This window comes from Ursus arctos, unplaced genomic scaffold (genome assembly GCF_023065955.2).
Source record: "Ursus arctos isolate Adak ecotype North America unplaced genomic scaffold, UrsArc2.0 scaffold_24, whole genome shotgun sequence".
NCBI lineage: Eukaryota > Metazoa > Chordata > Mammalia > Carnivora > Ursidae > Ursus > Ursus arctos.
Genome location: NW_026622919.1, coordinates 17,931,565 through 17,946,612, shown reverse-complemented (window position 1 = coordinate 17,946,612; position 15,048 = coordinate 17,931,565). Strand labels below are relative to the sequence as shown.

The 15,048-nt window shown below is 44.9% G+C and overlaps 1 protein-coding gene across 1 annotated transcript in view; it reads right to left on the bottom strand.

Moving 5' to 3' along the window:
- GPATCH8 (G-patch domain containing 8) overlaps positions 1-1,775 on the bottom strand; it is a 107,987-nt gene extending 106,212 nt beyond the window's left edge. Inside the window, exon 1 of the mRNA XM_026512658.4 lies at positions 1,490-1,775. Within this exon, the coding sequence (XP_026368443.2) occupies positions 1,490-1,534 (45 nt within the window). The 5' untranslated portion in view covers positions 1,535-1,775. The remainder of the gene's footprint in view (positions 1-1,489) is intronic.
- Between the last annotated feature and the right edge of the window lie 13,273 nt (positions 1,776-15,048).

Sequence of the window (15,048 nt, the reverse complement as noted above, 5' to 3'; positions counted from 1 at the left end):
ACCTTGAAATTCTCTCCTCTGAAAAGCACTTGAGGATTTTAGTAACATGTCTCTTTAAAAATTACCAATAAAAGCCTACACCTCTTGCAGCCTACTCACATCTTGTGGTGCTCGCTTACATAAATAAATAAATAAATAAACAAACAAATAAAAATTCTCTCAGGGATCAGATGGCTATATAGAAACTGCTTCAACTTCCCTGCACCTGCATTATATTCTTAAACACCCTGAGATCCTGTATTGTGCTGCAGCTTTACAGCAGGCGCATGATCACAGGCTCTCCAACAGCCCCCAGATCCCTTACTGCTGCAAAACTTCAACAAGCGTTCGATGCACTAGACTCTTGTTGTTTAACTGCTTTACCTGTTTATTTACCGACCCCATCATCTCGGAGAATTCAAACCCTTCAAACTGCCTTCTGAAACATATCCAGAGTACCCCATGTTACTCAGAGGAAGATCTGCAGCGGGATAAAAACTTGAGTTCTGATGTTCATCCCCTGACCCAAATTGCTGTTGCCAGGATATGCGGTAGTAATGCAGTGGTTTCTTTGAGACTCTGAGGATGTATTTTACCCCAGAAACAGCCAATCTCTACTAAACCCCTTTTAGTCGCCGAGATTTCTGCGGTAACAATGCTCAACAGGAAGGTATTTTAAACAAATGAAAGATCAGTTATTCTAATTTGGCCTTTGTTTTTCCCTCGATAATACCTGCCATCACAAGGACGTTTTTCCATACAGCATTTGCAACGAAAGAAAGAAAAAAGGAGCTTCTGGCGCTAGTCACCACACGCTAAGGAAGTCCCTTATCATTACGCTTCTTAAAAATCTTTCGAGGTAGAATTTGGGGCTAAGCTTACATCGACCACAGACCTAGAACTTATTCTTTTCCGAGCAAGACGAACGGCCTTATAACAACAGCAACATTTACGCCTAGGGAAATCTCAATGTCTGACCAACCCAGAAGGCGTCTGATAACTAAAGGACCTTTTTTTTCCCCGTGAGGAAATGAAAAGACAGACAATGAAAGGGATTTATCATACTGAGGCTAGAAGAAGGACGACCCCAAGAAGAGCCCTGCGAGCAAAACCCTGGGGTTCGGAAGCCCTGGTCTCGGTAACACCGGCCCGAAGCCCTCCCAACCCATCCCTCTTTTCCCCCGGGAGCCCGCCCAGCGCCTTCACAGGCCCGGCGCATCCGAGCGGAGCACAGTCCCGTCTGCGGCCCAACCAGGCTTCCGAAAGCCGCCCAAGCAGGCCTTAGCCGCAGACCCGGCGGCCTGAGTTTAACAGGTACGAGAATATGAGGTGAGAGGAGATGCGGCCTCGCCTCAAGCTGGGAGGCCCCTGGAGGAATTGGAGGCGGGAGAAGAGCAAGCCGGTTCGTAAGCCGGAGCAGAGCTTGGAAGGAAAAGAGCTAGGAGCGGGGGGTAAGGACGTCCTGGCTCTGCCAGCGCCTTCCCGGATTCTCGGCGACGCCCGTGTTTACCTGAAAGTCTCGATCCTCGTTGAAGCGGGAGAAGCGGTCCGCCATTTTGCCGCCTTCACTCCTCTCAGGACGACGCTCTCCGGTTCGCTCCTTCCCTCCCGAGACACCCGCCCCCTCGCTCCCCTCCCCAGTTCCCCGCCTCCTCCCACGCCCACCCGGCGCGCGCAGGCGAGGGAGGGAGGAAGCGAGAAAGAGCGTCTAGAAGGGAGCCCGGTCGGCGCAGGCGCCTTTCGGCCCCGGAGGCGGAACCTTTCCTTAAATCCCCTCTCCGCTCGCGGCCCGGAGCGACCCCGGCGGCCGCGCGTGCGCACTCGAGCTGGAGAGCTGCAAGCGCTTCCGGAGAGAAAGGTCACAGAGGCACAATACGCTTGGGTCCGGATGTTTTCCACCTGCTGGTTTCCCCGACTACGATATATTTTCTTGCCCTCTTGTTTCCATGTGTGTGCAGAAGCCCTTCCTCTGCTTTAGTCACTAAATAGCAATGTAATGCGCTGGTTGAAAGCGCGGATTTTGGAGCCAGACTACTTCCTTTCGAATCCCAGTTTGCCCTGAGGATTAAACGGCAAACGAGGCAGGAAAGACCCCTTCTCTCATAGGGCTTACATTCTGGTGGGGAGAATCAGATACACAGTAAAAATAATTACATAATTTTAAATGTTGACGAGTGCTACAAAAAATAAAACAGGGCGGTGATGAGACCTCTGAAACGACCTTTAGCCTTTGAGGAACAGCAAGAGGCAAGGCCCTCCCCCCGCAGCCGCCTTGGAGCAAAGGGAACGTTACACCTGCAGGCCCCTTGATTGCTAAGGGTTGCCATTTTTAAGAGATTATTAGGGTGAATATTTTTCAAGGGACCAAAGTTTGATCCAAATCAACTAAAGCTCTCTGGGTTTCAGTTTCCTTTTTATAAAATAAGGAAATTGAATTTGGTAATCTCTACTGCCCCGGCCTGGCAATGACTCTATGGGTTATGATTCAGATTTTTCCATCCTATGGCTTTCCTGAGGACCCCACCCCGCCCTCCAACTCCCTCAGCCAAAATACATAAAACGCATAGGAAGGGTATGAGGACTTGCCTGCTTTTGAAAAGAGTAGTTGACAGAAATCACAAAATGGAAAACAGCCCTTACCCTACCCTCAGAGAGTCAAGTGGAATGTAAATTTTTGGAAGGATGTGTATCTTTTATTCTTTTGTTGCCCTCTGACTCATACCCTCTGCCTCATCCTCTGCCTCATCCCAGTCCAAGCCCAATACAATTGTAAGCTGTGAAAAGAACTCTCTATCTAAGGAGAGGCAGAACACAGACTGTAAACATTGTAAAGAGACTTGAGGGTAAATGTGGCAGATTTAATCACATGGATATGCATGACACATTTAGCTCTTCTCCCTCTCCCAGCTCTACTAAGATGACAGTAAAAGGATGAGAAGTGGGACTCCTGGGTGGCTCAGTTGGTTGAGTGCCTGCCTTCCACTGGGGTCATAACCCCAGGGACTTGGGATGGAGCCCCCATCCAGCTCCCTGCTTGGCTGGGAACCTGCTTCTCTTTCTCCCTCCGCACTCCCCCTTCTTGTGTTCTCTGGTTCTATCTCTCTGTCAAATAAATAAATAAAATCTTTAAAAAAATAAAAAATAAAAATAAAATCTTAAAAAAAATTGGAAGCTGGAGAGCACAGATAAATGGAAATGGCTTTAGTAGAATAGAGAAAACAAAGTCCTAGAATGGGAAAGCCAGGAAACAAGTTGACTAATGCTAAGGTGTACCACCAAGATTCAGGAATTGAAATCACTACGTACCAAGATGAGGGTGTAGATGGAGTTGAAAACAGGACTTGTTACAAGGCAGTCTAGAGAGCAGTCACATTCTAAACCCCTTTCCCACCCAGGTAGTAAACTGGAGGGTTCTCCCCTGAAAAGACTAAACAAAGAGACTCTTAACATATCTGGCACAGATAAGGCAAGAGATACCATGCTGTAAATGGGAAGATTTGGTAAAAGCTAACATCTGGTCAGAGGCAGGCTTCTTCCAGCTTAGTGGGAAAGAACCTACATATACCAAAAATAGGAGTGGAGTCTCCCCATCATATAAAGGTCATGTTCCAGCCCAGATACCCCACAGAAAGGTCTGTCATTCCAGAAGACCCGTCCACACAGAGCTTCCACTCAGCTCTTATGTAATCAGACATTATAAGAATCAAAAGTAATCAGACATTGAAAGAAACCTGTAAGACAGAAACACCCCCACCCCAAAACAAAACAAACAACAGCAGGGGAATTCAGAGGAACCAGAGATAATGGAAGTAATAAAAGAAGCCATCAAAAGAATTGTAATCAATATCCACAGAGAGATGAGATTACCTCAGGAAATACCGGACCTCATCAGGAAGCATCAGATGCCAAAAAAGAAAAAAGAATATTCAGAGATTAAGAAGCAACTTTTGAAAGTTCAAATGTCTTAAGCAGAAATGAAAAATGCAATAGACGAGTTAGGAAATAAAATTGCAGAAATCTCCCAGAAAATAATAAAAACACACTCTTGTCCAAGCCACCTTTACTTTCTCCTTAATCATGGCAATACCTACTTGGTACTCTGCTTCCATCCTGACCCCCTACAGTCTTCAGAGGAACTATGGTGATCCTGTTACAAGGCCAATTAGATTACGTAAGGCCTCTGCTGCAACCCTCCAGTGGTTTTTCCCTGTCGTTCACACTAAAGGCCATCATCACCTCACCTCTCAGACCTCATTCCTCTCTGCCCACTGTGTCCCTCCTCTCTGGGCACGCTGATCTCCTGGCTATACCTTGATCCTACAGGCCTGGTCCTGTGTCCTCCTGCCCCACTTAGGGGCTACGTATATGTTGTGCTTTCTGCCTCATTCTTTCCCAATATCCACCCATGGGGCTTGCCCCCTCATCCTCTCGTCTTTACTTGAATGTTAGTTTCTCAGTAAGACCTTCCCTGATTACCCTGTTTAAAATCACAGAGCTCAGTATTCTCAACTTCCTAGCCTCTTCCCCTAATTTTATTTTTCTTCATAGTACTTACCACTTTCTAATATGTAATGTAAACTCCATGAGAGCAAAACTTCTCTCAGTTCTATTCCTTTCTGTATTCCTAACCCCTAGAATGATAAATGACACATAATAGGCACTAAATAAAGATTTTTTGAATAGATGAGAAGAAAAATAGGAAAGAACAGATAAGAAAATATGGATCAATCCAATATCTGAATAGCAGAGTTTCCAGAAAGAACAGGGGAAATGGAAGGAAGAGCATATTAAAGAGATAACACGGAAACTTTTCTGGTTCTAAGGGCCTGAGTGTCCAAGCAGAGAGGGCCCAGCACAGTGGATGGAAAAATAGCTTGCTGCCAGTTACAGCATTGCGAAATTTCAGGACACATGGGAGAAGCTCTTACAGGGTTTCAAAGAAGAAAAATAAGTCACATATGAAGGATTGGGAATTAGAATGATCTTTTTCTCCAAAACACCAAACTAAGAGGTAATGCCCTGAAAATTCTGAGAGGAGGGTTTTGAACTTGGAAATCTATAACCACCCAAATCATTACTCAACCGTGAAAGAGGAAAATGACATTTAGATCTGCAAGCTCTCAAAATAATCTATTTTCCATGGACTCTTTCTCTGGAAAGCACTAAAGAATGTTCTACAGCAAAACAAGGGAGTAAAACAAGAAAGAGGGAGACTGGAGATCCAGAAGTCAGAGATCCACCCTGAGAAAGAAGTGAAGAAATTTCCCAGGGTGACTATGTAGAGTCATTCCAGGATGGTAAAGGTGCAGCAGGCCTAAAACACCTAACCCGGAGGAACACAGGAGGACACAGGAGCCCAGAAGCCCCAAGAAGGTTGTTGCCAAGCTAGAAAGAAACCTGATGGAATGCTAGTGGGTCTGAAAGAGACGCTTAGACTTCTCCAAAGTAGTTGGAGGGAAAAATCAGTGACAAGAATACAGAAAACCAAGTGATGCCTGGATGGCTCAGTCGGTCAAGCATCTGCCTTCAGCTCAGGTCATGATCTCAGGTTCCTGGGATCCAGCACCCAGCTCAGTGGGGAGTCTGCTTATTCCTCTCCTCCCCCACTCCTACTCTCTCTCTCTCAAATACATAAATAAAATATTTTTTAAGAAGGGGGGACCGTAGGTGCCCTAGTCAGTTAATGAAAAATAATAAATTAATAATAAAATCTTTATTTTATCATCATAATAATAAATTAATTAATTAATTAAGAATAAAATCTTTATTTTCCTTTTTTAAGCAATCTTGGCACTCAATGTGGGGCTCAAATTCACAACCCCAAGTTCAAGAATCACACACTCCACCACTGAGCCAGCCAGGTGCCCCTACAAGGAAAAAATCTAATGATAGTAATCTTACTTTATAACATGGCTTAACTGTGAAAAATATTTACAATCACAACAATATAAAAATTGAATATTGATCTAACAAAAATGTTTAACAAAAGTATACAGTGAGGATATAGGAAAGGAAAGAGGGATAGCTTGAGAGATTTAAGTCTTCTTTGCTAGTGGGATCTCAATAGATAATGTCTACATTTGGAAAAAAAAAAAAAGTCAAGGGACACCTGGGGGGCTCAGTCGGTTAAGTGTCTGCCTTCAGCTCAGTCATGATCCCAGAGTCCTGGATCAAGTCCCATATTAGGCTCCTTGCTCAGTGGGGAGCCTGCTTCTCCCTCTGCCAGTCGCTCCCCCTGCTTGTGCTTGTGCTCTCTCTCTGACAAATAAATAAATAAATGCTTGAAAAAAATCAAGAAAGATTAGTATGAGCATATTATTTAGAACTAAGAAATATTGGATATAGGGGCACCTGGGTGGCTCAGTCGTTAAGCGTCTGCCTTCGGCTCAGGGCGTGATCCCGGCATTCTGGGATCGGGCCCCACGTCAGGCTCCTCCGCTGGGAGCCTGCTTCTTCCTCTCCCACTCCCCCTGCTTGTGTTCCCTCTCTCGCTGGCTGTCTCTCTCTCTGTCAAATAAATAAATAAAATCTTAAAAAAAAAAAGAAATATTGGATATAGACATGCTTAAAAATAAGGAAGAAAGAGCTAAAAGAGTTGAGAGCAGTTACCTCCGAATAATAAGAATCAGGGGTGAGACAAACTAAGGCAGGGGACTGCCATTTTTCATAAAAAGCCATGTAGAATAGTTTGACTTTTTGGCCTATGGATATATATTAGTTCAATCAAAAACAAAATTCAATTTGGTGATTTAAAAAAATGTCATAGAAAAGAGACCAAAACAATCTGGTATTCAGATTGTTCTATATTTGGCCAAGGAGAACAGTTGTTAGATATTGGAAAAGTTTATCCCTATTTAGCAACCTTTGCGGGGGGGGGGGGGTTTACTATGTGCCACGCATGCACCATGCTAATCGCTTCACATTCATTATCTCATTTGATACAGCCACCCTACGAAGTTGGTACTATGATTCGCTTTTTTCTCATTTTCCAAGGGAAGAAACTGAGGCTTATATGAATTTACCCAAGGCCAAACTTCTGGTAAGAGGTGGAGTCTGGATTCAAACAGGGTCGGCCTGGGTCAAGAGCCCCAACCCTAGGGGCACCTGGGTGGCACAGCAGTTAAGCATCTGCCTTCGGCTCAGGGCGTGATCCTGGCGTTATGGGATCGAGCCCCACATCAGGCTCCTCTGCTATGAGCCTGCTTCTTCCTCTCCCACTCCCCCTGCTTGTGTTCCCTCTCTCGCTGGCTGTCTCTATCTCTGTCGAATAAATAAATAAATAATCAAAAAAAAAAAAAAAGAGCCCCACCCCTAAAGCTCCACTCCCTGACACCAGACCAGACATTTGTCCAGTGGGAGCTGACATAGGGAAAGACCAGCACTGTGAAGGTTGAAGCTGATGGCTGATGAGAGCAGAAGGGCAGGGCGCTGAAGGCAAAGGGGGAAAGAGCTAGGACGGGCTTAGGAGGCCCTCCTTCCCTCTGGACCTCCTCATCCAAGGTCAGACTCTTGGTAACCAAATGGCAGGAGTGGGATTGATCCATGAGTCCCCACAGCCAGCAAGGGTGTAGGGTCAGTAAGTATGGAGAGAGGGCTGTGTAGGAGAAGGAAAATGTATTTTCCTCCACCTTTTTAAGTTCTCCACAGGAACCCCTGTAACAAAAGGCAGATTAACAAGACAAAAAAATCCAGGTTTATTTAATGTGTTTTTTTTTTAAGTTTTCTATTTTTTAAAGAATTTTTTAAGGATTTTATTTCTTTATCAGACAGACAGAGAGAGCACAAGCAGGGGGAGCAACAGATAGAGGGAGAAGTAGTCTTCCCACTGAGCAAGGAGCCTGACGTGGAACTCGATCCCAGAACCCTGGAATCATGGCCTGAGCCGAAGGCAGACGCTTAACTGACTGAGCCACCCAGGTGCCCCTTTATGTAAGTTTTAAGTGACATGGGAGCCTTCAGAAGGAAATGAAGACCCAAGGAAATAGTTAAACCTGAGTGGTTTTACGCTAGGTTTGATGAAGGATAGAAAGCTATGGAAAGATATGATAGGATAGAGTGTGAGGTAAATATCGCAAACTGAGAGAAATGTAGCAAGGCCTGTTCATTCAGATTCCTCCCTGTATCCCTCAGTCTTCAGAGATAAGTGTGCTTCTTTCCTCCACGTATAGAGAGAGCACTTCTCACATGACAGTTTTATGACCTGCTTCAGGGCATTAGAAAACCCTTTGTCCATCTGCCATGTCTTAAATTCCTTTAGCTTGAAATATTCAATATGTCACAGTGCCATATTTGGGGGTAGCCTGTCCTGAACTCCATCTGCTGGAACCTGCACAATGTGGAAGACAGAAATGTGGGTAGCTATTTTATTTATTCATCTGTTCGTTTGGTTTTGCATGGTTGGGGGAAGGCGCCTTGCTTATCTGTGAAATCAGACTTTTGTGCCTTTCTCATCATGGAGAGAGACATTTGGGATGGTGAAACCAAGAGCTGTCTCTGGGCCCTGGTGTGTCTCCTGTGGACCCAGCTGTGTCTCCTGAGGAGCCCCAGGTATAATGTGAGGGAGAGCAGGTCCCTGGTGGCTGTGTAAGGGACTGTCCCTAGGCCCTTCCTATGGCTCCCTCCCACTGCTCCTTCAAGGAAAGGTAAGAAGAACTCACTCCTTCATCTCAAACTTTCTCTGATAATCCCACCAATACCGTAAAATACTTGTCACTGTATAGCTTCCGCCATTTTGTGGAAGAGGATGTGGAGGCTAAGGCAGGTAGAGTCACTTGGCCAAGGTCACACATGTAGCAGGTGAAGAGCTAGAATCAGAACCCCATGTCCTTCCCATTTCACCACTGCCTCTCTTAAACTAATAACAGCAGCACTTACTCCACATTTTAGTATTTACATGCAATTTATGGGTATTATTTCATTTAATCTCAAAATAATCCAAATAGTTGATAGCATCATTATCTTCATTGGGCAGATGAAGAGGAAAGGCTCAGAGAGGTCAAATAATTTGTTCTTGATCACACAGCTACTAAGATTCAAATGTGATGTGTTCATCCCTGCTCACACGCAGCAAAGACAGGAGCTCAAGTGTAAGGGGGCAGGAACTTAAGACAGTGGGAAGAGGGGCGCCTGGGTGGCGCAGCGGTTAAGTGTCTGCCTTCAGCTCAGGGCGTGATCCCGGCATTATGGGATCGAGCCCCACCTCAGGCTCCTCCGCTATGAGCCTACTTCTTCCTCTCCCACTCCCCCTGCTTGTGTTTCCTCTCTCGCTGGCTGTCTCTATCTCTGCCAAGTAAATAAATAAAATTAAAAAAAAAAAAAAAGACAGTGGGAAGAAAGCAGCCTATGGTATTTGCAATGCCCAAGGCATTCAAATGCAACTCAAAGAAAAGAATAGGGAGCCTGGCTGGCTCAGTTGGAGTACATGACTCTTGACCTCATGACTCTTGACCTCGGGGTTCTGAGTTCAGGCCCTACAAGGGGTAGAGTTTACTTAATTAAAAAAAAAAAATGGAGAGGTGCCTGGGTGGCTCAGTGGGTTAAGCATCTACCTTCGGCTCAGGTCATGATCCCGGGGTCCTGGGACTGAGCCCTACCTCGGGCTCCCTGCTGAGCAGGGAGTCTGCTTCTCCCTCTTCCTCTGTGGCCCCTGTCATGCTGTCTCTCTCTCTCTCTAATAAATAAATAAAATCTTTAAAATTTTTTAATCTTTAAAAAAATAATTTAAATAATTAAACAAAAATCAAACTCCTGCTGGCTGTAGGACTCCCCCGTGGTGGGCGGTGAATATGGGACGCCAGGCTCCTGGAGGTCATTCTTCAGCATATTTATTCCTTTATTCATGAAACATGTATTGTGCGCCTAGTACGAAGCTCTGAGTGCTGGAGATACACAAGTGACTTGGCAGGAGAGGTCCTTCATTGAGTTGACGTTCTGGCAGTAGGGGGAAGTGGGGAGAGACACAAGCCACAAGGAAACAAATGAGATCGTTTCAGAGACGGCCAGGTGCAAAGGAGATAAGAACACCCAGTGATGTGATACCAGGGGGAGGTGATTGAGAGGAACTGGGTGAAGCTACTTTAAATTCCGTGACAATTCTGCAGAGGTGACATTTGAGCTGAGAGCGGGTATTAGAAACTGGGGCGCACAGTTGTAGACAGAGGCAGGGCTCCGTAATCTGAAAGGCTCCCCCCCGGGTTAATGCTCCACCCTTGGTTTAACCCACCCTTGGTTTAACCTTTCCATCTCGAGATTCTTAATAACTTTTGAGTAGGTCCCCCACATTTTCATTTTCCAATGGGCGCCATAGTCAGTCCGGGTGAGAGGGACCACGAGGAGTGGGGAAAGAGGATGTAGAGGTGAAGTGGGAAGGGAAGCAGGGAGCACCTCACGGAGGGGGGCCGTGAAGTCACAGCAAGGAGCTGGAGCTCACAAGGGAAATCTTGGGCAGATTTTTAGAGGAGGAGCCATGTGACCTTATTTACATTTTCCAGAGATCCATCAGGGGCGCCTGGCGGGCTCAGTCGGTAGAGAGTGTGACTCATGTTGGCTCTTGATCTCAGGGTTGTGAGTTCAAGCCCTACGCTGGGTGTAGAGCTTACTTTTTAAATAAATAAATAAATAAATAAATAAATAAATAAAAGAGATCCATCATTGGTTGTGTAAAGTATGGATTGTAAGGGGGCAGGAATGGAAGTGGGGAGATCAAATAAGCTGCCAGTGTAGTAAACGCCATGATGGCCCTCTGGGCTAAGATGGTGGCCGTAGAGACAGAGTGAAGGCAATGTAAGATACACTCTGAAGAAGAATTGTCAAGAAGATGTTGAGAATGAGGAAAAGGGTGGAATCGAGAATGACTTCCGGGGGGTACTGGCTGGCTTAGCGAGGTAGAGCGTGTGACTTTTGATCTCGGGGTCATGAGATTGAGCCCCACCTCATCAGGTGTAGAGATTACCTTTAAAAAAAAATGACTTCAGGGCTCCTGGTGGGAGTAACTAGGTGGAAAGTAGAATCATTTGCTGAGATTAGGAAGGTTGTGTGGGTGGTGGACAAATCTGGGAGGGCATCAAGAGTTGCGCTTTATTTATTTATTTATTTATAGATTTTAAAGTAATCTCTACACCCAACATGGGGCTCGAACCCACAGCCCCGAGATCAAGAGTCACACACTCCCTGGCTGAGCCAGCCAGGCGCCCCAAGAGTTGCACTTTAGCCATGCTAAGTCTGAGATGTCTCTGAGAATTTAAATGGAGATGGAAAGAAAAAATCAATCATCTACATGGGTCTTGACTTTAGAGGAGATTCTCAAAATGGGGTCAGAATAACATGGGAGTGCTTGTTAAAAATGCAAACTATGGTGCCCCACCCCAGTTCTAACCAAATCAAAATACCACCCCCACCTCCCAAAACATGATTCTAATGCTCATGAAAATTTGAGGCCAACTGTTGTAAGAATTTCTAGAAGGCAAGGGGCCAAGGCATCCTCCTTTCGTCTGCAGATTCCCCAGGCTGAGGGATGAAGCAATCACTTAGCGAGACTTACTGCATATTTGACCTGGGGATTACCTGTGCTCGGACTTTTAGTAAGAATGGCCTGTGATCCCCAAGACCACCAGACTTTGGGGGAGACACATATTAGATAGAATTGTTAATGCCCACTACTCAGGTGTGGGACAGGAAGGAGCCTGTAAGAAGCACAGCGTGGGGGGCGCCTGGGGGGCAGAGTCGGTTGGACATCTGACTCGGAGTTTCTGCTTCAGTCCTGCTATCAGGGTTGTGGGATTGAGCCCCAAATCTTGCCCGGCATCGAGCCCTGTGTGGGCTCTCTGCCCCCTCCCCTGCTTGCGTTTCTTAAAAAAAAAAAAAGCACAGTGTGGGTTCAGAGGTGCAACTCCAAAGAGGTCAACTCTCCTTGACAGAGAGGATGTAATAGAAGATATTGAAGATCTGAAATAGATTTTTTCTTGTTTTTTTCTCTCTTTTTATTTTCATTTATTTTTTCCAAATACCAGCATAAACAATCTTACTTAGACACTTCAGTGTAATCATATTTTCCAAACCTTGTTTTTTTTTTTTTTAAGAATCTTTGTCTTTTTTTAAAACGTGGCTTTCCCTCTCCTTTCCCCCAACCAGGCAGCTCACATCTACCACACAGTTTGTATGCACCCGTGTGTTTAATGCTCCCGTAATTGCACACACACACGTATATATGCAGACGGAGTATTTTGTTGGTAGTTTTAAAGACGATCGGTACGGCTCTCGTTCTTTTTTAAAGACTGCATTATATATACTATTGTCACCATTTGTTCAACCATTCACTGAGTGGCATTCACTCTGTTTCCAGGATCTTTGCAACTCATGCTCCACCAAGCATCCTCGTACGCTTGTTGCTGTGTGTCGGTGGTTTTCTTTCCGTGGGATAAATTCCCAAGAGCGGGACTGTTCAGTTAAAGAAGGGTTTTTTATTGTAATGGATGTTGCAGGATTTCTCTCCAGGGAGGCCACACCACCTCCTTCGCTCAGTAATATCCAACGGTATCGAGAGTGCCCCTTTCTCCACATTCCTGCCAGGAAGTGGGGTCTTTGCTCCCTTTAATTTTGGGTAGTCTGGTGGGTATAAAGTGACAGCTTATTATTACTCGCTGTTTCATTTCCCTGTGTACTTGTGAATCTGAGTCTTTTAAAAATTACTGTTTTCCCATGAACTGCCTATTCACGACCTTGCCGTTTTTCTAGGGGGTTGTCTTTTTCTTGTCCGTTTGTAAAATCTGTTTGTGTAGTAGAGCTGTTAACCCACGATCTGCCATTCGTGTTACAAATCTTAGTTCTAAATCTACTGTTTACCTAACAACTGTGTTTGGGTTCTATTTCCCCATCCAAAAACATATTAACTTTGTTTCCCAGCTTTATTGAGATATAATTGACATATCACATTGTGTAATTTTAATGTATACGGCATGATGATTTGATATACACATAATTGCAAAACGATTGTTCAGACTTTTAGTCGTCAAATACTTCCGTTTTTCTCTGTTACAGCTTCTGGGTTTTCAACCTTGGTTAATATTTTCTTACTCTTATATCATACGTGCAGGCTCCTAGATTTTCATACAAGATATTATGATTTTTTTGAGATATAATAGACACATAACTGTGTAAATTTGAGGCGTTCAATGTGTTGGTTTAATACAGTCATATATTGCAATATGATTACTACAGTAATGTTAGCTAACACCTTTGTCACATCACATGTTTATCATTTCTTTTTGAGTTGAGAACAGTTAGCAACTCGTAAGTTTATAACACAGTCTCATTGACTATAATAACTATTCTGTGCATTCGATCTCCAGGACTTACCTACTAGCTGTAAGATGAGTTTATTGTTTACATTTGAAATTTTAATCCATCTGAGGTTTATTGTTGTATATAAGATAAAGCTCCCATTTTATTTTGTTTCATTTGGAAAGTCTGCTATTGCAAAATCATTTTTGTATTTTTCCCAATCAACTAAACCACTCCTTATGTTATATATTCGAATTTCATATATAGTGGGACTTATTTTTGGATTCTCTATTCCGTTCTGATCAATTTGTCTACACCCATATCAGTGAGGTATTGTTTCAACTGTGGAGACTTCATGGTCTGTTCTCACACTTGGTAACTCAAGTGCTTCCTCATTCTGTTCTTTCTCATACTTTCCTTGGCACTCATTATCATATATAAAGTTTATTTATTTATTTTTTTAAAGATTTTATTTATTTATTTGACACAGAGACAGCCAGCGAGAGAGGGAACACAGGCAAGGGGAGTGGGAGAGGAAGAAGCAGGCTCCCAGTGGAGGAGCCCAATGTGGGGCTCCATCCCAGGACCCCAGGATTACGCCCTGAGCGGAAGGCAGACGCTTAACGACTGAGCCACCCAGGCGCCCCCATATATAAAGTTTAAAAGGCGATTTGGCCCAGGGCGTGGGCCCAGGGCGTTTATATATATATATATAAAGTTTAAGATCACTGTAACCGATTCAAAAAATTTTTTTTGAGCTGAGAACGGTTAGGAGAGCGATTGAACGGGAGAGCATTTCAGAAGCTGGGCAGAGACTAAGCAGGCAAGAAACAGTGGACTGGAAGCTGGAGTTTGGTGAGTATCACCGTAGCAGGGACCCAGGGGGAGTGGGAACAGGGAGAGGGTTAGAGGGGAGGTTGTTTACCATATCCTGTTTTGACTCTTGGGTTGTATCCAACTTGGGGCAGTCACGCTCCTAGCGCCCAGTTAGGTACCGGCTGACCAGGAAGTGTGCAAACAGCTCCTAGGACTGCAATGGATATGTGTGTGCTGCCACCTACCGACGTGATGAGGTAATGCAGTCGCCTTTGAGGCTCCTCGCCCGCCCCTGGGACATCTCAGACCCTGGGTTTCCAAGCCCTGAGTCACCCTCTCCGAGCAGCCTCCAACTCTGGGGAGGACGTTCATTAAGGCCAACAGGGGTTTAATGAAGCAGTTCGGGGAGGAGTCTTAAACTGCACCCCTAAATGCCTGGTGGGAATCAGAAACTACTTCCAACTTCCTGAACCTGGATTTCTCCCATTCCCATCACACGCACTGATTGGCCAGGATTTAGAGCCTCTGGTCGGGGCTATTCCTGCCTTTCCTGAGCTGATAATCTAGTGTGGGAGACAATAAATCAATCCATAAACTTACTTGATAAGTAAACAATGCAAGAGAAGTCCCAAGGTGCTGCCACGGGAACGCGAGACAATCAGTTCTAGTCCTGGGGCAGGCAGGCTCAAAAGCGGCAGGAAGGAACGGTGCTGGTGGAAGAGGTGGAATCTTTGGAGGCCATCTTTGGAGAATGGTTCCAGTTTGGGTCAGCAGGGAAGGGAGAATATATACCAAGCAGAGGGAATGAGGATGGTGGGACTTCCATTTCTAGTAATGACAGGCTACGTTATTCAGACCAACCTTCCCACTGAAAGCAAATGCAAATGCTTTATAAAAGACTCTAAACATCTCCTTAACAATATCACACATATAGGACCACAGAGTTATAAATTTCCAGGGCAAAGCCTGAGGGAA